Source organism: Equus asinus, chromosome 9 (assembly GCF_041296235.1).
Source record: "Equus asinus isolate D_3611 breed Donkey chromosome 9, EquAss-T2T_v2, whole genome shotgun sequence".
Classification (NCBI taxonomy): domain Eukaryota; kingdom Metazoa; phylum Chordata; class Mammalia; order Perissodactyla; family Equidae; genus Equus; species Equus asinus.
In genome coordinates this window covers 4,569,700-4,595,283 of record NC_091798.1, presented here as the reverse complement: position 1 = coordinate 4,595,283, position 25,584 = coordinate 4,569,700, and the positions used below count along the sequence as shown (strand labels likewise).

General features: G+C 38.8%; 1 protein-coding gene and 1 non-coding gene across 6 annotated transcripts in view; one reads left to right on the top strand and one right to left on the bottom strand.

Moving 5' to 3' along the window:
* Window positions 1–25,584, top strand: part of CNOT6 (CCR4-NOT transcription complex subunit 6) — a 64,336-nt gene that overhangs the window by 4,066 nt on the left and 34,686 nt on the right. For 2 of the 5 annotated variants that reach the window (XM_044777512.2, XM_044777507.2), the window contains exon 2: window positions 17,137–17,250. In XM_044777512.2, the coding sequence (XP_044633447.1) occupies window positions 17,139–17,250 (112 nt within the window). In that variant the 5' untranslated portion in view covers window positions 17,137–17,138. Of the gene's footprint in view, window positions 1–4,401; window positions 4,527–13,231; window positions 13,307–17,136; window positions 17,251–25,584 lie in introns of those variants that run through there. The other 3 variants (XM_044777509.2, XM_044777510.2, XM_014860876.3) reach the window with 3 other exon arrangements.
* LOC123289095 (U7 small nuclear RNA) lies at window positions 22,402–22,463 on the bottom strand. The gene has a single exon (XR_006532862.1). It is a non-coding gene; the product is annotated as a U7 small nuclear RNA (small nuclear RNA).

The window sequence follows — 25,584 nt, the reverse complement described above, 5'->3', positions numbered from 1 at the left end:
CTTGCTACCCTTATGGGGCTTATGATCTTTTGTAAACCAAGTGGGTTTGTAGTGGTACAGAGAGAAAGACAAATGAACCAATAAAGCCCTTATCAGCTCGTGTAGTAATTAGGAGTATACACAGCATTTAAGAGGATACTGAGGAAGGAACAACTGGTTTTGCTTGGAACCTTGAGAGAGTTATCTCAGAGGTCTTTGAGCTGAGTTTTGAAGGGTGGATAGGGTTTTGTCAGGCTGAAGAGGACATTTCAGAGAGAAGAAACAGCGTGTGCAAAGTCAAGTTACAGATAACTTGGGTTGTGAAACAGGATGCAGGGATGTGAGGGGCAGGAGGAGTGGCCAGAAACAGTTCCTTAATAGTCTTAGGCTGCTTCTTAAAGCGTTGGGACTTCTGTCTATATATAATGGGGATCCATTGAGAGTTTAGGTGGATGGGGTGGGGCAATTGTGTGTGGCGTACTTTTTCAGGAGACACATAGTAAAAATGGGGAGGCTGGATGAAAGGGGGCAAGAAACTGGTGTTAGAGAGTTCATTGAAGTCCTTGTGAGAGGTCAAGGATATCAGCATAGGAGCTAGAAAAGCATAGGATAGATTTGAAAAATATCATAACTAAGGACAGGCCAGCAATGAGCTGTAAAAATAGGAAGGAGTTGAGTATGATTCAGAACTTCTTTAGCTTGGGGAACTGTTGGTATGATTTAACTCTTGGTATGAAATACAGGAAAAAGAGCAGATTTGGGTGAGTAAAGTGAAATAGATTTAGGATCTAAGTTTGACTTGCTTGTTGGATATTTGGGTGGATATGTGTAGTAGATAACTGGATCAGAGAATGGTTGGGGGTTTTATAGACTTGATCATTATATAGTTGGCGTTGGAAGTTATGAGAGCACTCAGGAAGGGTGAACAAATGCTTTTCACCCTTTTTGGGCAAGTAGGGTCCGCATTTGAGAATCGCTTGAGGATTATGAAGAAGGAAATGAAAGTACGCACACATACAAGCTTGGAACTTGCTCATGGACCACAGGTTAATAAGGACAGGAAGAGGAGAGGACCGAGGGAACTTGTAGGATCAGCCAGCATTTTGTTTCAGACAGGATTGCAGTAAAGTGGTTAGAGAGGCAGAAGAACAGGAGAGAGCAGAATTACAGATGCCAGGAGAGGTAAGAGTGCCGAGCAAGGGGGAGTTTTCAGTGGTGGCTTGTAGTTCCCAGGTGTAGGGTAGAATGCGCTCTGAGAATGGATTAATAGAATTTGACAGTGAGGTGAATATAAGCAGAGCAGATTTATGTGGGACCAGGGAAGTAGAAGTCAAACTGTAGATTGGGCTATGAGCAAATGGGAGCTTAAACTGAAAAAGGTTATAAACTGCTGTTTGGAAAAGTTTAAAGTGGACGAGAAGGAAAGAGGGTTATAGTTTAAAGAGGAGACAGGGTTGAGAGAAGGTAGGCACCTGTGTTAGTTGCCAGCATTCTGTTTCCTGTAAGTCCAAAACTTAGGAAATAAGTTTCTAATATGTATATATTATATGTATATTTCAAACTTTTCCCTGATGTATTGGCTGAAATGATGGACTTCTATGGTCACATAAAATTGTGGGTTTTTTTGTGGAATTTTATGTGATTTCAAAAACAGTAAAAGAAATGCTTCCTCATTGGAGGAGGAGATATCTAATGTAAAATTTTAATATTAGAACTTTTAGTCTTCAGTTACTAGGAGACTAAAATTTGCTTTTTGTATTCCCTGTGCTAGGTTTGTACTTGCACTGTGCTTAATAGTCCAAAATTCAGTTAAGTATTTGATGCACTTTTAAATGTAGAATAGTAGCAAAGAGGGAATCATTAGGCATAGTCATTTTCTTTCAAAGTTATTTGCTACAAATATACACCTCACAAGTAAACATGTGGAGATCTAAAAAAACATAAATTAGGCAATGATCTTTGTATCCAAAAAGAATATTACTGGTGATTCTTTAGATACATCAGTTGTTTTGTGTGTAAATTTTTTTACTAGGCAGATTTTGAGTGGGGAGGTGTGGGGAGATAGATGAAAAAAGAAAAACGTTATTAGGAGTCCCTGCTAATTAAAGACCACACAGAAATGAAGATTTATTAAAATTAAGTCAAAAATATTTGCACTCAGCTTTTTGGGGGGCAAAATTTTTTCTTCTGTGAGATTGTGTAAATTTGTATGGAAACACTGCGACATCATAAAGCAATACCTGATCAAGCAAACTGCCGTGTTTTAGACCAGTAGCTTCCTTCACATGTTTTCATCTAAAAGTACTGAAAATGAAAACTAGTTTATTTGGGATATCTAAAGAATTGTCATTTGGTTTCTAATTTTAGGGAAACTACAGAGGTTCAGACTTAGGGATTTGTAGTTACAGAAAGAAAAAAATGCCTTTGTTGAATGCTGATGGTGTGAGAGGCACTGCTCTTTACGCTACTGTCTCATTTAATCCTCACCAAGACTGGGAGGCGGACATTTATAAACGAGGAACCTTAGCCTTGCAGATAAATGCAGACGTGCCCTTGCAGGGCTGGAACTTGAGAGAGGTCTGTTTGACTCCGGTTTGTGTGCTTAATGACATGGTACTCTGCTCCGGCCCTCCCTCCTAACACACTCATGGGGCTGTGGCTTAGAGTAGACCTTTGATACAGATTTGATAATATAGGGAGACCCAATTGCTGCCCCAGATTATATCCTCTTACATTACTGGCTGATCATGTTGACATAATAGAGCTAACTGGCAGAATCTTTCTTAATATTTGTGATTCTCTTTTTGGTTATGGATCAAAAACCTCACAAGAGTCCATGGAAGAGTACTGTTCATGGTGGTAAAAATCCAGCTTTAAAGCATTTCACTATTATTAGGAAAAGGCACTTATACATCTCCTGTTGAAAAGCAGTGCACAGTGGAACTCCATTGGAGCATAGTTGCTTTAGATTTCTTTCCATACCTTCTGAAACATCACTGGGTGGCTTTAGAGCACTAGTCCAGTGTTGTTAAAGGCTTCTTGATGGTTTGTAAGGCCAGCATTTCATGAATAATTTTCTTTCTTAGGAAAAGAGGATTAGTGGGTCAAAACTGATTGTTAGTATATTAGAACCTCCCAAATGATTCTATACGTAAATTAGCAGCTAGAATAAGTGTTGAATGCCTCAAAAGGCCAAAATTCCTACTAGATGGTGGTAGCTGGAATATTGTGACTCGTTAGAAGAGAGGAGGTAGCAAATAGATTATGGAAAATCTGCCAAAAGAGAAGAAAGAAATGAAGGTTTCTGTTGGCAGCCATCATTTGGTGCTGAAGCTGTGAACTGGACGATTGTTGCTTGTCTTGTCCTGAGAGAATAGCTTTAGGATTGCTGGTCTCCCTCTCCTTACCTTTCGCATCTTGGTGAGGTTTGAGTGCACAAATCATGGTTTTGACTTAATGCCCTGCATATGGTTGGGCATGCAACTTTTGCTGATTAGATCACAAATCTTGTTTCTCTTGATATGTTTTTTGCTCTGTACTTTATATTTGACTTAAAATATAGAAATTAGAATTTCTAAGCTAACAAATATTTGTATTTATTTTGAGTTGAAATTTGTGAATGACCTATACTTGGTGTACCTTTTCTTTTTGAGGAAGATCAGCCCTGAGCTAACATCTGCCAATCCTCCTCTTTTTGCTGAGGAAGACTGGCCCTGAGCTAACATCGTGCCCATCTTCCTCTACTTTGTATGTGGGATGCCTGCCACAGCATGGCTTGATGAGCAGTGCCATGTCATCACCCAGGATCCGGGCCGGCGAACCCCAGGCGGCCAAAGGGGAACGTGTGCACTTAACTGCTGCACCGCCGGGCCGGCCCCTTGGTGTACCTTTATATAGCTGTATCTTGAGTTAATTTATTGGGTTGAATGAAATTGCTAATAGTTGCCCATTCTTGACCTTCATAATTGGTGGTTTCCTGTGCTGGTTTTGTAGTACACCCTGTGCTTCTCTCTGACGGTTTTATAGTCACTAGTGTTATTGGACACAAGCCCTGAGTTAGAATTGCATTGTCACAGCAGTCTAGTAAGCTGTTTGGGCTGGGCACCATGGGTACACATGGGTATGCCAATCTTTTCCTTTTAGAGTTTAGTATTGACTACTACATCTGCTGTTTAGCTCTATGTTTTGGAGGAATATTTTACCATAATTTAAAAACCTCTATTTTTGCAGAGGTCTTATTGATTGGAAATTTTAGTTAAACCAATTTGGACTGAAATTTATTTTTGTACTACTTGAGAAAAGGATTTAAAGAAATTGTGTATGAGATTTTTGGGGGGAGGGGGAGGTGGCTATGGAAACCTTAAATTCTTAGAAATATTACTAAGATGTTGTTTGCCTTTTTCATTCTCATTCTCTTACGAGCATGCAGTGGAATTTTCCAGAGGCTAACAAAAGGATGTGTGATATCTGATCGCACTGAATTCACAGCAGATCTGCGAATCCAGCTGTCTTCTAGTATGTCAGATATTAAAGAGACTTGCCAACATGTAAGACAATGTCATTCTTCTCATGAAGTTTTACTTTGTTTTTGAAAACAGTTACTGTTCATAAAAATGTTGCTTGTTAACCTGATGGGTTTGTTGTATTTAATGAGTTAATAAATATTTTAAAAATTCTTAGTTCTCATTTCTAGTATGGTAAATATTGATAGATATAACTCATACAGAAGAAAGCTCTTTGAGGTACTTGGTAGTTTTTAAGAGTGTGTAAGGGTCCTGAGACGATGGCATTTGAGATCTGCTGTCTTAGAGGATTAGGAGAGTTTGGGAGTGGAGAGTACAGGTGAGCACAGCCTGGAAAGATGATGCATCTGAGAAGGAAGCTGGAGGGCTCCTGGCTCAGCAACGTCACATTTGGAGAATGAACATGAGATCTTGGTTTTATCAGTGACGATTCTAGAGAGTTGTGTGAGGCAGTGATGTAACAGAAGGACTACAGCTTTGCAGCTGGATTGTCCTGGTTTAATTCCAGCTCTGCTATTTACCAAGCCTGTGTGACCTTGGGCAAGTTATTCAAACTCTGGGTCTGTTTTCTCACCTGAAATAAAATGAGGATGGCGTCTACCTCATGATTGCCTTGAGAATTAAATTGAGATAATACAGGTAAATTATTATATAGTGATTGAAAGCACAGTCTTTTGGCTCAAACTTGGGTTAAAATCACAATTGTGCCACTAGTATCTCTCTGACCTCAGGCAACTTACTCATTCTCTGGACCTTCTTTTCTTTATGCAAGGAGAATAATAGTGTTTACCTACAGTAGTCTTGAGGGTTGAGATAATTCATGAGAAGGGCCTGGTGGGCTGGCCAAGTGACGAGTGCTCAAAAAATGTTCGCTGTTGCATGCTTAATGCCGAGCGTGGTAGGTAGGCGACAGTGGTTTTGCTGCTGCCCTCATCCGTTTGAGGTTTGCTCTTCCTTGGCTGTAGCTTGTCCTCTTGCTTCTTAGCCCGGCTGTCCTGGAACCAGTGTTCTCAGGCTTTGGTTGCGAGGGTCCTTTTCTGTCTGGTTTCTCTAGATTTTGCCTTCAAGATTAGAAGCCTAGATAGTAGTTTTTCTTATTCCTGGTAAGATGGGCACTGCTTCAGTTAGCACACTTGTCTCTTACAAAATGCTTGCTTTGGTTTACTATCACAGCTTCTCCCCTTGAATTCTTATAAGTATTCATTGAATACTTACTATTTGCCATGCTCTGAAGATATGAAAATATTTAGAGTATGAGTGCAAGGAGCCTACATTAGAGTAGGTGAGTAAGACATGTACAAAAAATAATTAAGGTGGGGTTAAAGAATACAACAGCAGAAATAGCTTCAAGGTTCAGAATAACTCGAAGTAGGGAATGATAAAGCTCTGTGTTTGGGAGGGATAGGGAAGAAGGACCTTTTTGAAGTTGGATATCTGAGTTGGCATTTGAAGGACGATTAGAGTTCCTAGGCGTAGGGGTTGGGGAAGAAAGGGCGTTTCAGGCGGAAGCAGTAGCATATGCTAAGGCATGGACGTTTGTGAGAGGGAACTGGGAACTGGGGAGACCCAGACAGTGAGACTGGAGAGGCACACAGGGGCCAGGTTATAAAAAAACTTTACTCGTTTTATAAATGAGCCTGGGTTTCCCCTGTTTAGTTAATTCAATGCGTAGCTGAGCCTCTTTTGTGTCAGGAACACTGTCAGATTCCAAGGGTACAAAGTTGGAGGAGATGTGGTTTTCGGACCAGGAGGGTAAGTACTTGTGTTTTTAGGAGCTCACTTTGGACAGTATCTAGGATGGGTTAGAGTCGGGGAGAGTAAAAGAAAGAACTTGGGTCTGAGACTGTTAGAGTACCTCATAGGGCAGGTAAGAGCCTCGGGAACAAGGAGAGAAAGATTTAGGAAGTAAAATGGGCTAGAATTAGACACTGGATGTGAAGGCTGTGATTAGATGAGAAAGAGTCAAGGATAGTGCTCATTTCTGGCTTGGAAAACTGGGTGGGGATCATAGGAGGAGGGCGGGTTTGAAGATTGAGATGACAATTTTCACTTTTTGTAAGATCTTTATGATACCTTGTTTGTTTCACTAGCTTTTTATTGTCCCTCCCATGTGATTTACATTCCTTTGAGAGATTATCATGAGTTGTAAGATAACCTGCCATAGTATCCTTGGCTATTTATAATAGTAGCCTTGAAATCAGCAAATCCACAATTAGGATTTAAGTTTTGCTCTTTAGAAAAGGGTAGTCATCTTTTGTAGAGTTTTTTATGCTTCTTTGTTTTGCCACCAGGGCACTAGTGATAGACATTTTGCCACTAAGGACAGCTCCTGAATGAGGTTTGTCAGCTGTGTATATTGTTAGTTGGCCAGTCATGGTGGAAACCTGGATAGAAAGCCAAGAAAACAAATGTGATGACATTGAGAGTCAGGATGATTTGGGTTTAAAGTGAGATGTGGAAGTACCTTAACTGAATCGAGGCTGTAAAAACGATTTAGGAACTGTAGTCCAAGGGAGCCGACTGGGTGTATACTGGAGGCACATCATGTCTTTCATTTGTAGAATTCAACTAATAGACTTGGCAAAAACGGGAGGTGAATAATTTAGTGTGGTAGGCCTGCTGTCTCAGTGACAATATTATAAATTTAAAATTCCAGAATATTTCCATTTTTTAAAGAAGTATCAAATTATTGTGTTTACATGACATTTCAAATGTCTTACATGTCATGTCATGATAGAAGCAGAATACAAGTTAAATCAGTATTTGTTACTGAAAATTGTTTAATGTACTTGTGAATGAGCTGTCATTTGAATTGTATTCAAAGAGGGAATAATTTTTTTTCTTTTGCGGCTTTAGAATAGTGCTTGGTGTTTTTTTAATAATGGGAAATAGAGTTATTTTTGATTCATGTTTATAATTTGATTTCCTTTCTTTGGATATTTCCTTTTCTATTTTAAAATACCACCATTTCCTACTTCCCTTTCTGTCAAAAGCATGGTTCAGAACTGATTTCTGTTAATCTGTTTTGAAATTCATAGACTTTTTTCATTGAGCCATCAGTGTCTCTTCTCACTGTAAGGTATGAAAATAAAGGGCTATAATAAATTTGGGATAGGATTATTGGAAACATGAGTTATATTGTATTTTAGTCTACTGAAAGCTGTGGATGTCAGATTGGTCGCTGAAGGACATCCAACAAACTATTATTATTTTGTCTAGTCTTGCTTTGTGGAAGGCGATCGTGGTTCCAGTGCTGTGGGAAGATAGCTTGTGAGCAGTTTATGATCCGCTGTGGAGGCCTGGATTGGGGTGTGGATAGGGAATAGTATCTGGGCTTAGCTTTGAAGTGTGGATAGAATTTCAGTGTGAAAATGGTATAACTAATGGCATGGAGATAGGGAAGTGTGGAGCGTAATTGAAGGATGGCTGTTTGTCTGCTCGTTGCATCAAAAGAAAGGGAAAAATATTGAACAAAAGTCTGGAAAGGTAGAATATTTTGAATTCTTAACTAAGAAGTTTGAAGTTGTTTTCTAGGCAGTAGAAAGTGGGGTGGGGGTGGTGAGGGGAGCTAGGATGCCACAGAATCATAGTTTTAAAGCTGGTATAGGACCAGAAGTCATTCCAGACAAACCTAGTTCTTTAGTCAGAAGTCTCCTTTACAAAGGATGGCTCTTTTTCCTGAATTTTGCAATGTAATTAAGAACTCAACTTCGGGAAGAATAATTTGAGAGTGGTATGTAGGTTACTAGTAATCTTAAAGGCATAAATGCCAATTATAAGAGGCTATTATAAGAGTTGAAGAAGTGGGAAATAAAGTCCTAAATTAGTGAGTCTGTAAAAATAAGAAAGGGTTGTAGTGTGGTTACATGGTTGTGAAATTTTTCTTTGCTTCCCCAGTAGATTAAGATAGAAGATCATGCATTTCTTGTTTACTCTTTCTTCCTAGCACGTGGCAGAATGCTAGGCACATAGAAGGTGCTTAGTAAATGTCCACTGAGTGCTCCTGTAAAGAAAGCTCCCTTGAGGAAGCATGGTTCTGGTTCATTGAATTGCTTTTGGATTTCTCTTCTGTGGAAACCTGATTCTGGGTCATGAAGGAAAGAACGTTTAGACAAGTTTGTTAGTGTAATGTGCTAGGCTGTAGCCGAGACACTGGGAGACACAAACTGGGGAGACAGGTGCCGTAGTAGTAAATGTCTGGGCGGAGGAGGGAGTGAGTATGTGCCTCTGTTGGGAAAGGCTTGCAGAGGCTCTGGGGTGGCCCGAGTTGCCCTGAAGCCTGTGTAGTTTAGGATGAAGGTTGTCTTTGGTGAAGGGATTAGCATGTGTTGAAAGACTACGTCTTAGAAGTAGGTTTGCTATAATTAATTTAGAACTTTATAGGTTGGCATGTGTGCAAGTGGCAGAAGATGAGTGAGGTATTGTTAGCTAAGACCAGATTGTAAAGGACTGTGAAGTTCGGGCTTTAGGTAGGCAGGCAGAGGGGATCTCTTAGGTTTTTGAGCAGGAGAGTGACAGGAGCAGGATCTGTCGGGAAGAGGGAGGCAGGGAAGGTGCTTAATAGTTGAAGCTGAGAAATGAGGAGGGTCTAAATTAACTTCAGTAGAGGTAAAAATGGAGAAGAGAGGTTTAGAAATCTTGAAGAAGTAAGAATTACTCAGATTTAGTGAAAAATTGGATAAGACCTAGTGAAAAATTGGATTGGAAGGAGTAAATTGGCACCAAGGTTATTGTCAGTACCTTTGCAAATACGCCCTAACTTGTGGCTCTGGGAGGAGCCTGGTCAGTCAGATGAATACAGGCTCTTTCTGCAGGACTTACTCTTCCTGCTTGCCTTCCTTCCTTTCCTCTGCCCCTCTCCTTTTTTCTCTCCTTTATGTGTGGGAAAGAAGTGAAGTACAAAGAATGGAGGAGAAAATGTGAAATGCATGTAAAGGAAAAGAGAGATGTTAAATTGAGCATTTTACTTTGTCACTTGAGATTGGCTATAACTCAATCTCATTTCCCTTGAAAAAAATCTGGCCAATATAATTAAAATAAATTATTTAGCTCAAATACCTTTTAACAAGAAACACATTTTTGTATATGACCAAAATAACATGATCACATAATTATGCGTTAATATTGTAAGTATGAACTAGGTATTAAATGTTTCTCTAACTGTCCACAAAATGTCCTTCATAGCTGATTTGTGGAGCCTATGTAGGGACCATTCATTGCATTTGATGATATCCCTTAATTCTCTTGAAATCTAGAATAGTTGCGACACCAGTTTGTTGGAGGCCGCAGACCAGTTATTCCGCAGAAAGTCCCATGTTCTCATTTTGTCCGATTGCTTCTTTGGTGTCATCTGGCTATTTCCTCTAGTTCTTAATCAAGGTAAACGTTGTTGATGTGTACGTCATATTCTGTCGCATCAAGAGACCCAGTGTCTGGTCTCCCCCGCCCCCGTGGTGGTGTGAAGATTGATGAAGAGAGTAACAGTTGATTCCTCCTGTGAACCTTTTCTACCTTATGAACAGGAGACAGTCTAGGCTGTGGTATTGCTGTAGCATTATGCCAGTACCAATGGTTCATCTGATGGTTTTAACCCAGTTTATAATCTTGCCTAAAAAAGGTCCATTAGGAATTACAAAATGATGTTGCTTTTGTTTTTGTGATTCTTTCGTTCACCATTTATTAGCTGTCATTCTTTTTGTAAAGTGGGACTTTGATTCAACTGGGGCTGTTTGATTACTCTGAAATGCAGTACCTACTGAAAGGATAAACACTTGAATCTTGCTGTTCAGTTACCAATTTTCTTAGTTTAATAGCTGCCTCAGATTGTGGCTGATTTGTGCCTGTAGCCTTTCCCTCCCTCCTCCCTCCCTCTCCCGTCTCTTCTCTCCTGCCCCCCCATCTTTTACATCACTGCCAGCTCTGTTTTCTGCAGCACAGATAATTATCATGTTATCCATAAATTTTTGTTTTGTTTTGTTTTGCTGAGGAACATTAGCCCTGAGCTAACATCTATAGCTAATCTTCCTCTTCTTTTGCTTGAGGAAGGCTGGCTCCAAGCTAATGTCTGTGCCAGTCATCTTCTACTTTATATGTAGGTTGCCACCACAGCATGGCTGACAAGTGGTGTAGTTCTGTGCCCGGGATCTGAACCTTGAACCCGGGCCACTGAGGCAGAATGCACTAAACTTAACCACTACGCCATGGGGCCAGCCCCATCTGTAAATTTTCATTCAGTATATTTCATCCCACTATAATTATTCTTTTTGCTTAGATTGTCACTACTTTGGCCACTCAGGTCCCCTTCTAGCTGGCTCCTGTATCATGCTAACATGACATGATGACCCTGTTAGACTTAGCTTTTTGACACTAAAAGATGTCCCGTGCTCATTTTATACATTTCCTGCCCCAGACTTGTAACTGGTCATTTTGCAAAGAACTTTGCTTTCTTGGTATTAGAGATCAATATCAAGGATTAGGAGTGCCATTATTCCTGAGGTAAAACTGCTTCCAGAACACCTCAGTGAATACTTAGAAACAATTTAAAAATCGATTATATATATATATGAATATAAAACATATATTGATATTTTCAAGTTAACTTTGGTATTGGTGTTTTCATTTAATTTCCTTGATTTATAAATATTTTCTTACCCTAAAAATCTTGATTCCTGATATTATTAACATAAGTACTTATTTGCTTAATCCTACAATATAAAGTAAATAATTCAGTATAAAACCAAGAGTTTACTTATCACTGTTGTTTTCACAGCTCCATGATTTCCGTAGTGTGGCTGTGCAGTAAGTTCTTTAACCATAGATTCTTATTGATGGTCATTTAGGTTTGCATTTTTGGTTATAAACAATGCTGTAATGAGTAATTATTTAGAAAAAGATTGTATGTTTTCTTAGTCATTATTTGTCTGAAAATGCCCTTTTGTTTGTCTTCACACTTGACCAAGTATTTGAGTATAGAATATTTTTTAGTTGAGGTAAAATTTACATAAAATGAAACATATAGACCTTAAATGTGCAGTTTGAGTTCTGATAAATATATATATCAATATAAGCCATATCTCCTTTAAGATATCGAATATTTTCATCACTTGCCATAAGGGCAACCACTGTTATCACCACAAATTCATGTAAATGGAATCTCTTTTGGGTCTTTTTCATTGAGTATAATGTTTGAGATTCATCTCTAGGTCATTCTGTTTTTATTGCTGAGTAGTATTCACTTATTCACTTGTATGGATATATCATAATTTGATTATCCTCTCAGTGTTGATGGACATTTGGGTTGTTTTCACTTTTTACCAATTATGAATAAAGCTGTTATGAACATTTATGTAAATGTCTTTTTGTGGACATACGTTTTTATTTCTCTTGGGTAAATACCGAAGGGTAGATTGCTGAGTTATAGACTAGGTAATTATCTTAGATGTTGTATCAGTCATTTCTTTTGTTTTTCCAAAAGAAATTGGTTTAATTTTGCCTATTTTTGCCTTCTGTGTTGGTAGGAATTATGTTTGTATATTCTTCTGTGACTTGCCTTTTTTGCCTCAACCTTGTTTTAGAGATTCTAATATTCTAATACTTAACTTTTTCCGATTAGGTCTGCATTCTACCTTTTTATCTCAATTTGTCTTCTCCCATCCTTCTTTATTTGTAGTTTTTGTTTATGAGTTTCATGTTCTCTTTAACTTCTTTAAGCACGAGAAGCATTTTTTGTGGACTTTTTTCCTATTTCTGTAGTATTTCTTTCTTTTTTGTAGTATTCATTTGTATAGCCATTACGCTGTGTGTGCGTTAAACTGTGTTTGACTTCGGCCACTCCATGCTGACTTGCTTTTTATGCAGCTGTGGTGTGGCTGGGTTCTTAGGCACCTGTGTGGGGGATTCATTTTGAAGGTTAGGTGTAGTTGGAGTGGGAGAGAGGCAGGCTGTGGCTCACCTCTTGGCTCTGGGCAGTTATGATTGGTGGATTTCAGCTCTGGTTTTTGTAATTACATATGCTTTTCCCATGGGGAGCATTCACATATTCGATTTCCCTCAATTATGATTGAGCATAGCTTGATTTCTGACAGAAAAATAGATGAGAGGCTCCTATCCGCTTTCCTTCTGTCCCTGGCTCCAGCAGCTGTTTCTTTCTATTCACTGCTGGCCAGAGGATGGTTAAAATAAATTTAATGTAAGGGCCATAACTAGGGAACTGTTAATCTATTTGGGGCTGCGGGTTGGGGGCTGTAACTTTTGTGTTGGGCCTTTGTGGCTGTCTTCATTCCAGTCTGCTGCTTTAGTTGTTCTTACTACTTCACTCTTTACTTTAAATTCTGATAAATCCTTTATAAGCCCTCCCAGTGATTGTTGGCCCAGCCCTCTCTGTGCCTGCCCCGCCCCTGCATTTCTGGGATGGTGGGTGGAGACTGGATTCCTGAAGCTTCCCCTCTTCCAAGTTTGTGGTGTGCACTTAGGCCTCCCTTAGTTTAAATGCCCCTGGATTAAATGCTTAATCTTAGTTTAAATCCTCTTTTATTCATTGTACTATAGTCTGTAATTTTGCTTTGCAACACTAACTTTCCCAGGATGGTGATAGTTCTGTGTTTTTAAGCCATTTCATAAAATGTTTAATTATGAAAGCATAGCTTCCTATGCTGGTAAATAATGTCCTGCCTTTCTTGAAGGTAAGTCACTATTCCGAGATAATGAAAACCTGTTTTTCTGAGATCTAGGATGGAGATGGATTATGCTGCCAGAACCAGCAGTGACGTCTGACGTTGGAGGAGTAGGAGATTGACCAGACAGGTGTTAGTACTGCTAACTCTGGCCTAGCTGTTTTTTAAAAGTCTTTTGTAATTCTTCTTGATAGTTTTCAGGTCTATTTTGGAAACATTTTGTTCTTTTTAAATAATAATCTGCAGTGGCACACTATATTTTTTAGACAGCAAGATCTGCTTGTTGATTTCAAAGCCTTTGGAAACTCCTAAATTGTAGGTGTTCTTATATGCTTTCTCTGCCTTGTCTTCCATGCTGTGTTTTGTTGGACTCCCAGACAGACTGGTGGGGTGCTCAGTGAGCAGAGGCACTCCTGCTGCTCCCCCAAAGAGCGTGACTGTCCATGTGCTGCCGTGTCTTCTATTCTGTTGTGTTCTCTCTTCCCCCCAGTTTCTAACCCTCACTCGCAGGGATTTGGGAAATAGGATTTCCTCACTGCTTTGAGTTTAGAGTAATGAGTAGTCTCTTAAATTTTAAGACAACCCATTTCACGTTATGAAAAACCAAGAAAGGGAGTGGTTGGCTGCCCAGGCAGAAATCATGACTCTTTGATGGCATGACCCCAGGTCTGGGGCCTGGTTTTCAGATTTCTTAGTCCAGTAACACTTTTATTGGTTCTCTGAAGTATGATCAAACTCTGAATGTTGATTCACACTAAGTTCACAAGAGACTGGTAAATCAGACTTCTGAACTTTCACTAGGAATTCAAATGATTAGTAGGACCAAAATACTAACTCAGCTGGACAGAGCAATTTCTGACCATTATTAAATTCTATTTGGAAAAGCCAATGAAGATGAGATGGCTGTTTTTTAAGTAGAATGTGGTCAGAATAATGGCATTTGGATGACCACGAGGGATGATGTCATCAGGCTCTGGTAGCCTTAACACAGTATTTTATAGTTTTTAGGTTATTGCTGGTATATTCATATCATTCAGAAAGAGCACTTTCTTTGTCACCAGATTGTCCCCTAGATGTAATGGGAACAGTTCTTGGCTGTATAGCTCTCTGTTAGGTATTTTCTATCTGAAGTTCTAAAAACTTCAATCATTGTGTTTCTCTTCTAAAGAAATTAACATATAAGATAACAGTTTGTTTTATCAGAATTATTTAACAAAATAAAAAAATACATGTGCTATTTCTTATGCAGATGATTAGTCTCACTAGTCTCACCGTTTTTATTCTTACTTTTTTCAGGCAGCTTTTTAGGATTATTTACCTCCTGTGTTTTGACTACATGGTCAAAGGCCATTTCTATGTTTGAAAAATGGCTCTACTTCTCATTGATAGGGAGGGTGCATAGCATAATGAAAGTAGCTTGGACTTTTTTCCCATTTTTTTTTGTATTGTGGGAAGATATACTAACATAAAATTTACCATCTAAACCATTTTTAGTGGTTCAGTGGCATTAAATACATTCATAGTATTGTGCAACCATCACCACCATCCATCTCCATAATAGTTTCCTTCTTGTAAAACTGAAATTGTGCCCATTCAACAACAAATCCTCTTTCCCCCTCCCCCGGCAGCCACCAGTCTACTTTCTTTCTCTATGATTTTGACTACTCTAGGTACCTCATATAAGTGGAATCAGACAGTATTTGTCTTTTTGTAATTGGCTTATTTCATTTTGAAAGTAACTTTAACTTTTAATCAGATGCATTCGAAGCCTGATGCTACTTCTTTGCTTAATGCTGATTGAATTGCTTAAACCCTCTTGGACTTCCGTTTCTGTTAGTAAAATGGAGTTAATTCCAACTCTACAGGAAGAATTAGCAAAAAACAGTCAAGAATGGTAAGAGGAGAACCAAGAGAAAAGATATCCTGAAAGCCAAGTGAAATAAGTGTTTCTAGGAGGGAGTGATCATCACCATCAGATACTGATCACAGGACAAGTAGAAGGAGGTCTGAGAGGTGACCACTGGATATAACAGTGTGAGGTCATTGTTTTTTTTCTGGACCATTTTTGGCGGAATGTTAAAAGCACTTACTGATTTGAAATGAGTTTAACTGGGAGATGGTATACAACTTTTGAGGATTTTTGCTTGTAAAGAGAATGAGAGAAAACAGTATGGTAATTGGAGGGAGAAATTAGGTCGAGACTTTTTTTTAAATAGAAGAAATAATACCATGTGTATGTATACTGAAGGTAAAGGTCACATGTGGAGGGAAATTTGATGTGAGAGGGAACTGCCGAGTAATGTCCTTGAATAGGCAAGATGATAGGGTAGCATTGAGTGCTGAGAAGGCAGGCAGTTTGTCCCTGGGTGAAGAGTGTAGATGGGTGTAGGTGGGAGTTCATAGAGAAAGGCCTCTTCTAGTTGTTTTCTGTTTTGACGTGAAAATAAAAGTAAGACCGGGAAGATGGAGGAGTTGGTGTTAGAGATTTGAAGAGAGAAGTCATGTAGGAGAAGGGACTAGGAGAATTTACAGTATAATTTCTGGGCAGCGTGAACCGTCCAGTTGAGGTAAATGGTTGCTGACTGGCTCCCTTTAAGATGGTAGGTTTTTCTCTGGCCGTGTTTAGCTGTGGAGGTGTCCAGAGTAGGTGGTAAAGCAGTTGTGGCTCATCCAGATGTGTAAGGTGAGGTGAGGCTGGGGCACAGAGTGGGGGAATGTGCACGGGGGTGAGACTTCATTTCACCTAGGTACATTTCACATAGGTACAGAGTGTGTCTATAACAATAACCGCAAGTGAAATGAATAATAACCCTTTAATATCTTAAATTTCTATTTAGTTTTTCAAATTTGTCAGGTTCTCAAAAATGTTCTTTACACTTGATTTGTTCAAATTGGACCCAAAGAAAGTATATACATTGCTTTTGATTGCTGTGCCTCTGAAGTCCTTTAATCCATACCAGTTTCCTCTCACTCCTTCTTTTCCATGTCGTCAATTTGTTGAAGAAATTGGGTCTTTGGTCGTGTTGAACTTTCCATATTCTGCACCTGCCTGGCTGTCTTCTTGTGGTTTTATTTTTAAAATAAAATTTTTAATCTTGGTAAAATATACATAACAAAATTTACTATCTCAACCATCTTTAAGTGTGCAGTTTAGTAGTGTTAAGTATATTCGTTGTTGTGTCTTGTGTTATTTTTAACATGTTCCTCTGGCCTCCTTATTTTGTGTAAACTGGTACCAGATCTAGAGAGGCTTGATTTGCTTCAGGTTCAGTTTTGTGTTTTGATCTTTGTAGATGAGGACAGGGCGTGCAGAGTGCTGGCCTGCAGGGCTGCTTGTCTTGATGACCTTGATCATTGGGTTGAGGTCTGACAGCCTGATCTATCAGTTTAAAAATTTTCCTGTGGATTTTTTTTCATCTAATGCTTTTATTAACCATTGATGATCATTGCCTAGATCCATTTTTTTGTTAGGGGTTGTGAAATAGTAATTTTCTAATTATATACCTCTTTCTGCATTTATTAGTTGAACTTCTGTTAAGAACATTCCCTCATCTAGTTTTTGCCAGAGATGCAGGATAAATGCTTGATTCTCTCCCTTTATTTTCCACTTTTCAGGTGACAGGTTTTTTTTTAATTAAAATTTTGAATTCATGCAGTTTATAATGACTTGTAGTCATTGTTTTGATGTTCAGGTTTTCTTATCTGTGGCCCGCTGGGAGCCTCTTCAGGCTGGCTCTTGTGTCCTTCACAGCCACAGCATCTTTGTTAGTGTCCAGGCTTATTTGTATCTTTCCGATCCCAGACCTGAAATCCTCCATTTCTCCAAGGAGTTCCTAGTTCTTTTTAGTGGAAAATGGTATTTGGAGATCATAATTTGGGTGTCTACTTTTTAAAAAGATGTTGTTCTTTTCAATTATTTGATTCTTCAGAATACTGATTACTTTCTTTTCTTAATTCAACAGGCATGCCCAAAGAAAAATACGAGCCCCCTGACCCTCGGAGGATGTACACAATTATGTCCTCCGAGGAAGCAGCAAATGGAAAGAAATCACATTGGGCAGAGCTTGAAATAAGTGGTAAGACATGCAAGCATAAACGTATGGTATGAAAGTTAAGATACGTTAGCAAATTGTTTTCTAATGCCAGGACACAGAAGAAGGAGTGCTGCGTTTACCAGTGCTAATTAATCTGAGAAGCAGGGAGCTTCAGTGCAAAGAACATGGTTTGAGTCAAAAGTTCAAAACCTATTCATTACTTAATAAAATAGGGATAAGAATATCAAGGATGAAATGAAAATAATACATGTGAAGTGCCTAGCGCACAAAGGTTTGTTTTGATACTTAATTCTCTGATAAAGTACGATTGAGCTTTTCATTATCAAATTACAGATTTCCAGTGGGATGGGAAATGCCTATTCTAGTATAGGTTCTTGGATGGATGTGTTTCTCCTTGTTTTCTTCATCTAGTCTCTGAGGGCAGCCTTATTTAGAAACAAAATCTTGGAAGAGTTTGAAGCAGGTCTCAAAGTTCCCTTCTACCTTTCATGTGGTCTAGACATATTCAGAGAAATATGTGAGTCCCCCAGTCTACAGAGGATATCTTCAGCACCCCGCCAGTGAGCAGGCAGCCTCTTTTTTAATACTTCAAAGGTGGTGAAAGGACATTACGTCTCAGGGCCACCAGTGCTGAAGAAGTTTTGTGTTCATATTGGCCGAGTATGCCTTCCCCTACTTTCCTTTCAGTTTGGCTTGATTTTTGCCTTCTGAAACAGTACAGAGCAAGTTCTCTCTTCTTTCTTCTGGCTGCCCTTGATTTGTTTTTTAATTTAATGCAAGAAACATAACTGAGCATATGCTGTGTGTGAAACATTTTGCCAGGAACTGTGCTAGGCATATGGAAGATATATAGATGGAAAAAAACACAGTCCTTGTCATTTGGATCTTATCGCATGTTTGTTTTTTTAGTGCCATAGAATTGATTCTGACTCCTGGTGACCCTCTGTGCAGCAGAGCAGAACCTTGCCTGATCTTTTTGCGCCATCCTCTCACCTTCCAGTGCTGTATCAGACACTGCTCCCCTGCTATTCATAGGGTTTTCATATCCAAATGTTTTTTGTTTTCCAAAGGTGGATGGCGATCCTTCTTCCTAGTCTTGTAGTCTGGAAGCTGCACTGAAACCTGTCCGCCATGGGTGACCCTGCTCGTATTTGAAATACTGGCAGCATGGCTTTGAGCATCACAGCAACACACAGTTGCTGCAGTATGACCACTGACAGATAGTGGTGTGGTTCCCTGACTGGGAAATGAGCCCGGGCCGTGGCAGTGAGAGTGCCAAATCTTAACCTCTAGACCACCAGGGTTGACATATTAGAGAGTGAGAAGAAGGGAGTGTAACAGTATAAATAACTCTTAGACAAAATATAACTGCCAAGTCTAGGTTGAAAAGTGCTACACAGGAAGCAAAAGGGAAGTAATGGTAATAGTACTCTTCCCTTGTCAGCTCAGAATTTCTGGTTAACCTATTGAGTAAACCTAAGTGCCCTCCTCTGCAGCCATGGTAGAATAGAGGTCAGTACCCACATAGGTCTCTCCTGTTTTCCCTCTTCCAATTTTTAGAGTGCTAGCCTTAATAAAGCTGAGTTTAATTTCATAAAGTAGATGTGGTGGAGAGTGAAGTTTCTCTCTTGTTTGTCCTCTCCTGTCGAATTTGACTTTTCTGTGTCAGGGGACCCAAAGAGAAACACGCTCTCTAATACCAGTTACCTTCAAAGCACGGCAGTCACCACTCCCACTTTCCCCCTTTAATTTCTGCAGGATTGGTATTTAACTGTGTTTTTCACTTATTTCAGCCTATATTATCATGAATTACAGGTCCTTTGCTTGTAGGGAAGTTTCCCCTTTCTTAGAACATCAGGATAAGCTAGAAAGCACTCGCTTAGGTCAATGAGATTATGTCTCTGAGGTTAAAGGGATTCTCCTCCACCGTCTCCTCCCTGTGGCTCATGTTGGGCGCTTCTTGACAATTTTGAATCACTGTTCTCTGCTTAGTCTGAACTTTGGGATGAAATCTGTATACAAGATAGGAAGGAAGAGGGGAGATTCCTTTAAAGTTGCGTTCTTAAGAAATAGTCTTTACCAAGTATTATGGAGGATAAACTGTTGGTTGAATAGGTCTGTGGAACAGGACCTTGTAATTAACAAAGGCGCTGTCAGGAAGGTCACTTTATTGTTCTTAGTAAGTCCTTAATACATAAGCTCCTATGTGTAAAAATTATCCAGGCTGAGTTCATTTCGTGCTAAGACAGTTCTTTCATGTTTTACACATATGCTTTATATCGGCTCCTTAAGATCGTGTGACATGAAGTTCTAGGGGTCTGAGGTCACTGAATCCTGGATCCACAGTTATCTCTTAGGCTCTTTCTGGTTCCAGGGGGTGGGTGGTGAGTTTCTTGTGCCTTTTGGAGGTAACCAGATAAGCCAAAAGACTATTAATCATTTACTTTTTAAAGAAAGCCTTTTTTTAATTGTAAAATGAAACACAGATAAAGAAAACCACACAGACAGATACGTTAATGAATTATTATAGGGCCACAAGTCTTCTAACATACCACCCAGGTCAAGAATTAGAACTTTTTCGTTTACCCCAGAACCCCTTCCATATGCCCCTTCCCGGGATCCAAACCAGTGAACTCCTGGCTGCTGAGGTGGAGCGCATGAACCTAACCACTGCGCTGCTGGGCTGGCCCCATTTGTTCTCTGAATTTGCATATTTGTCTCAAACCATTTTAAGAAGTATTTTTAAAAATTAAGGTACAAGTGTTGGCCTGGTGGCGTAGCGGTTAACTTTGTGTGTTCTGCTTCCGCGGCCTAGGGTTTGCAGCTTCAGATCCCAGCATGGACCTACGCACTGCTTGTCAAGCCATGCTGTGGCATACTTTACACATATAGAGGAAGATGGGCACAGATGTTAGCTCAGGGCCAGTCTTCCTCAGCAAAAAGAGGAGGATTGGTGGCAGATGTTAGCTCAGGGATAGTGTGCCTCATAAAAAAAAAATATTAAGGTATAATTTACAGTAAAATAAAAATAAAATACAGTAAAACTCACTCTTATTGTTGTGCATTTCTTTTACAAATACACACAGTGTGTAACCACTATCACAATTACAATATGGAACAATTTCATAACCCAATACTTGCCCCTGCTCCTTTGTAGGCAAACATTCCTTTTGCTTCCAGCCCCTCGCAACCACTGATCTGTTTTCTTCTTTTTAAGACTGTTTTTTAGAAGAGTTTTAGGTTCACGTCACATTTGACAGAAAGTACAGTGCATCACACCTTCACTATCAGCATTCCCCCCAGAGTGGTGCATTTGTTACCATCAATGAACCCATGTTGACAAGTCATTATCACCCAAAGTCCATCATTTACATTAAGGATCAATCTTGGTGTTGTACATTCTTTGGGTTTAAACAAATCTGTAGTGACATGTATCCACCATTACAGTGTCATCCAGAGTATTTTCACTGCCCTAAAAAACCTCTGTGCTCTTGCCAGTTCATTCCTCCTTCCCTCACCCTTTCATCCCTGGCAACCACTGATCTTTTTACTGTCTCCATAGTTTTTGGCTTTTCCAAAATGCCACATGGTTGGAATCGTACATTGTGTGGCCTTTTCACATTGACTTCTTTCACTTAGTAATGTGTATTTAAGTTCCTCCATGTCTTTTCACGGCTTGCCAGCTCATTTCTTTTTAGTGCTAAATAATATTCCATTGTCTGGATGTACCACAGTTTATTTATCCATTCATCTACTGAAGGACATCTTGGCTGCTTCCAGGTTTTGGCAATTATGAATAAAGCTGCTATAAAGGTCAGTGTGCAGGTTTTTGTGTGGACAGGAGTTTTCAACTCTTTGGATAAATGCCAAGGAGTGCAGTTGCTGGATCATACGGTAAGAGTATGTTTAGTTTTGTAAGAAACTGCCGAACTATCTTAAAACGTGGCTGTCTCCTTTTGCATTCCCACCAGCAATGAATGAACTCCATGTTGCTCCACATCGTCTCCAGCATTTGGTGGTGTCCGTGTTTGGATTTGGCTTTCCTAATAGGTGTGTGTAGTGGTCTCTTGTTTCTTAACTTTCATTTCCCTGATGACATTAAGAGCATCTTTTCATATGCTTATTTACTATCTGCATAGCTTTGGTTGGCCGTCTGTTCAGGTCTTGCCCATGTTTAAATCAGGATGCTTATTTTTGAATTCTTGAATTTCAAGAGTCCTTTATCAAATGTGTCTTTGCAAATGTTTTCTCCCAGTCTATGGCTTCTCATTCTCTTGACAGTGTCTTTCACAGAACAGAAGTTATTAATTTTAATGAAGTTCAGCTTATTAATTATTTCTCTCGTGGATTGTGCTTTTGGTGTTGTATCTAAAAAGTCATTGCAAACCCAAGTCATATGGATTTTCTCCTGTTATCGTCTAGAAGTTTGATAGTCTTGTGTTTTTCATGAGGTCTGTGATCCATTTTGAGTTACTTTTTATGAAGAGTGTAAAGTATCTAAACTCTTTTTTGTTGTTTACGGATATCCAGTTATTCCAGCTCCATTTGTTGAAAAGACTTTTCTCCATTGTACTTCCTTTGGTCCTTCGTCAAAGATGAGCTGACTGTATTTATGTGGGTTTGTTTCTGGGCTCTCTATTCTGTTCCATTGATCTGGTTGTCTATTCTTTTGCTGATGCCACAACTGTCTTAATTGCTGTAGCTTTGTAGAAAGTCTTGAAGTCAGGTAGCATCCATCTTCCAACTTGTTCTCTTTCAGTTTTGTGTTGGCTATTCTGTGTCTTTTGCCTCTCTATATAAACTTTGGAATTAGTTTGTTAATATCCACAAAATAACTTGATGGGCTTTTAGTTGAGATTGTGTTGAATCTGTAGATAGAGTTGGGAAGAACTGACATCTTGACGGTATTGAGTCTCCCTGTCCATGAATATGGAATATGTCTCCATTTATTTAATTCTTTGATTTCTTTCATCAGTTTTTTTATAATTTTCCTCACATAGATCATGGTATGTTTTGTTAGATTTATACCCAAGTTATTTTATTTGGGGGGTGCTAATGGCATTGTGTTTTTAATATCAAGTTCCAGTTGTTCTTTACTGGTATATAAGAAAGTGATTGATTTTGAATCTTTAGTTCTTCAATTATTTGTGATTTTCTTTTTTCTCCTGCTGGGGAGGTCTTCCAGGGAGGACCGGAAAACCTGCCAGACAAATTCTGAAAGAGCTGCAACACTCAATTGTCTGTGATTTTTAAAAATTTCTCTTTGGTGGTTATTCGTTAAGTTTTTTATAGTTTAGTTTTCTTTTCCTTATTTACTTTCTTTAACTTATGTCGTTTTCTTTTACTTTCTTTTAGTTTTTCTAAATCTTATTTATGTTCTTTTACCATTTTCTTAATGCCTTTTAGCTCATTTTGAAGTTGTAGGTAATAGTTTGTGGTATGATTTTGTAGGGAATTATTCTGGTCCTTAAATAACTTAAATGTGTGATGACTTTTATGGGATTTGACTTTATAACTTTTCTGTTGTTCATTTTTATTTAACTTTAGTTTTTCTGAGCTCTTAGAAGGTGTGATTCAGAATCGTTTTTCTAACTCGAGAGCTCTTCTGTTTTTGCGTTGTTCACAACTGTGGGAACTTGTTTTCTGAGACTTTCTGGTTCTGTTCCCTTCTCTCATTTTTATCTGGACCTTTTTCTCCCTTTGTCTCTTTTACGCCTGTCCTGCTCAGTTTTAATTCCATTTTTGGACCTTTTTCCCTCAGTGTAGAGCATTGGCTGGTCAGTTTGGAGAGTTCCTGGGGCCCAGTCTGCTTTCAGACTTACTGTGGACACTTTACACTTGTTACTGAATTGCACTAAACTCCTCCCACTTGCGATGATGTTCTCAAATTGGTGCTTTCCAGTGGCTGCTAGTTGGTTTCTCTAGTTTCAGTTCCGTTAGACACATTTACATTCAATCTTGTTACTGATATGGTTGGGTTAAATCTGCTGTCATGAGATTTATTTTCTGTTTCTCCTGTTTTTTTGTTGTATTTTTCTCTCTCTCTTTTGTTTTTTTTTGGATTAACTAGGTATTTTTTGTAAAATTGCATTTTATCTCTTTTGTTGACTAATTAGCTGTAACTGTTTAATAATGGTTGCTTTAAGGCTTATAAGATAAAGTATACCAAGTCATATACTACTTCACATATAGTATAAGAGTCTTAACAACAGTGTACTTTCCTTTCTCTTCTGGCTTTTGTGTTATTGCTGTCATATATTTTACTTCTGCATATGTTAGAAATTTCGCAATGTATTGTTATTTTTCCTTTAAACAATCAAGTATTAGGAAAGTTTCTTTTTAATTTACCCATGCACTTATTTCCAATGTTATTCATTTGTGTATAGGCAGGTTTCTTTCTGTTACTATTTTCCTTCTGATTAAAGGACTTCCTTTAATATTTCTTGTAATGGAGGTCTGCTGATGATTTTTTATTTCAGATTTATTGTCTGAAAATGTCTTTGTTTTGCCTTATTTTTGCAAGATATTTCTGCTGGGCGTAGAATTCTAGGTTGACAGTTTTTTTCTTTCAGTTTCTTAAAGATCCTGCTTTACTGTCTTCTTGCTTGCATTGTTTCTGATCTGCTGTCTTTCTTATCCTTATTTCTTTTATATATGTCCTTTTTCTCTGGCTCCTTTAAGACTTTCTCTTTATCACTGGTTTTAAGCAATGTGATTATAATATGCTTTGGTTTAGTTCTTTTTTTTGTGCTTAGGTTTTCTTGAGCTTCTTGGATCTGTGGGTTTATAGTTTTTATGAAATTTGAAAAAGTTTAGGCCACTATTCAAAGTAATTTTTATGTCCCCCATCCCCACTGCCCTTTGGGGAATACAATTACTTCTACCTTAAAGTTGTCCCATAGCTCACTAATGCTCTGTTTAATTTTCTTAAAATTGCTCTTGTCTTTATTTTCTTTTTATCCTTTTGGACAGTTTTTATTGCTTTGTCTTCACTTTCACTCATTTTTTCTTTGCATTGTCTAATTTGCTGTTATTGTCATCTAGTAATAGTATATTTTTCGTAACTAGAAATTAAATGTGGACTTTTTTGTATCTCTCGTGCCTCTACTTAACATTTTGCCTCTACCTTGTTGAGCATATGTAATACAGTTCTAATAACGTTTAATGTCTTTATTTGCTAATTCTGTCTTTTCATTTCTAGGTTGATTTTGTGTACAAATTTTAAAGTTCTGCCTAAGGAAGCTGCAAATACCAAACAACTCTCATGTTCCTTTTGTTGTTGTTGTCCCTTTTGTTTTCCTTTGTGTGGGGGCAGTGCTGTGGTTGCCTGCTTTTGAAGGATATCTCTACCCGAGAACAACGACTGGCTCCAGGCCCTTGAGGTGCAGGGTAGGGCGGGGGAAGTGTTCTGACCAGAGCTGCACTCAGGAACCTTCCAGGAACTAGGGGCTTGGGTCTGGACTTCTTGGTAGTTATCAAATGATCTTTGAACCAGCTGCCTTGGCTATAGGCCACACATTAGCCTTTTCTACTTTGTGACATTTTCCAGCATTTTGATGTCTTGAGTTTAGTGTGAAAGTAACCTTTATTAAGACTTACTGTTCTTCCATTGAGAGTGATAAGATAGACCATGTCTCTCAAGTTCTGCATCAAGTTCTTCTGATTTTTTTAAAGAGAATGTTATATTTAGCTCTTTTTGATAATCGTGGTAAGTGTAACTGCAGCGTCAAGTAGTTTTCATTGTGTTATCACCTTGTGCAGCTGCCCACCCTCTGAATAACCCTTGTGTCTGCTTTATCAGAGTAGGGACAGGTATACAGAGAGGAGCGAAACCCACATGGAGGGAACAAATACTGACTGGTAGTTCTGAGGCCACACTTACTCGTTGGAAATCACTGACATGTCACTCATTCATTCGTTTATTCTGAAACTTCTGATGTGGTAGGTGATGGGACATAAGATTTCAGGAACCTTGCAGGCTCTAGGAGGAGACTGCCACAAGAAGATAATTATAAAACCATGATAAATACAGGGCAGAAAGCTTGAACTGTTGTCTTTTCTTTAAGACTGTCTTAACCAGCCTAGAGGGATCAGAGAGAGCATCCTAGAATAGCTGACTACTGAATTAATGATGTTAGCCAGAGGAGAGTGGAGGTAAAGACATCTCAGGAAGAGGGGACATAATGAGAATATAAAAAAGTACACAGTGGAAGTCTCTCTTTCATCCCCCCATTACACCTCCCAGCATGCACACACAATATATACGTTTGCCCACAGGGTTATTTTCTTTTGCATCCCTCTGGAGTCCCTCTATGCATATACAAACACAAATATAGATTCTTATCCCACACTTTA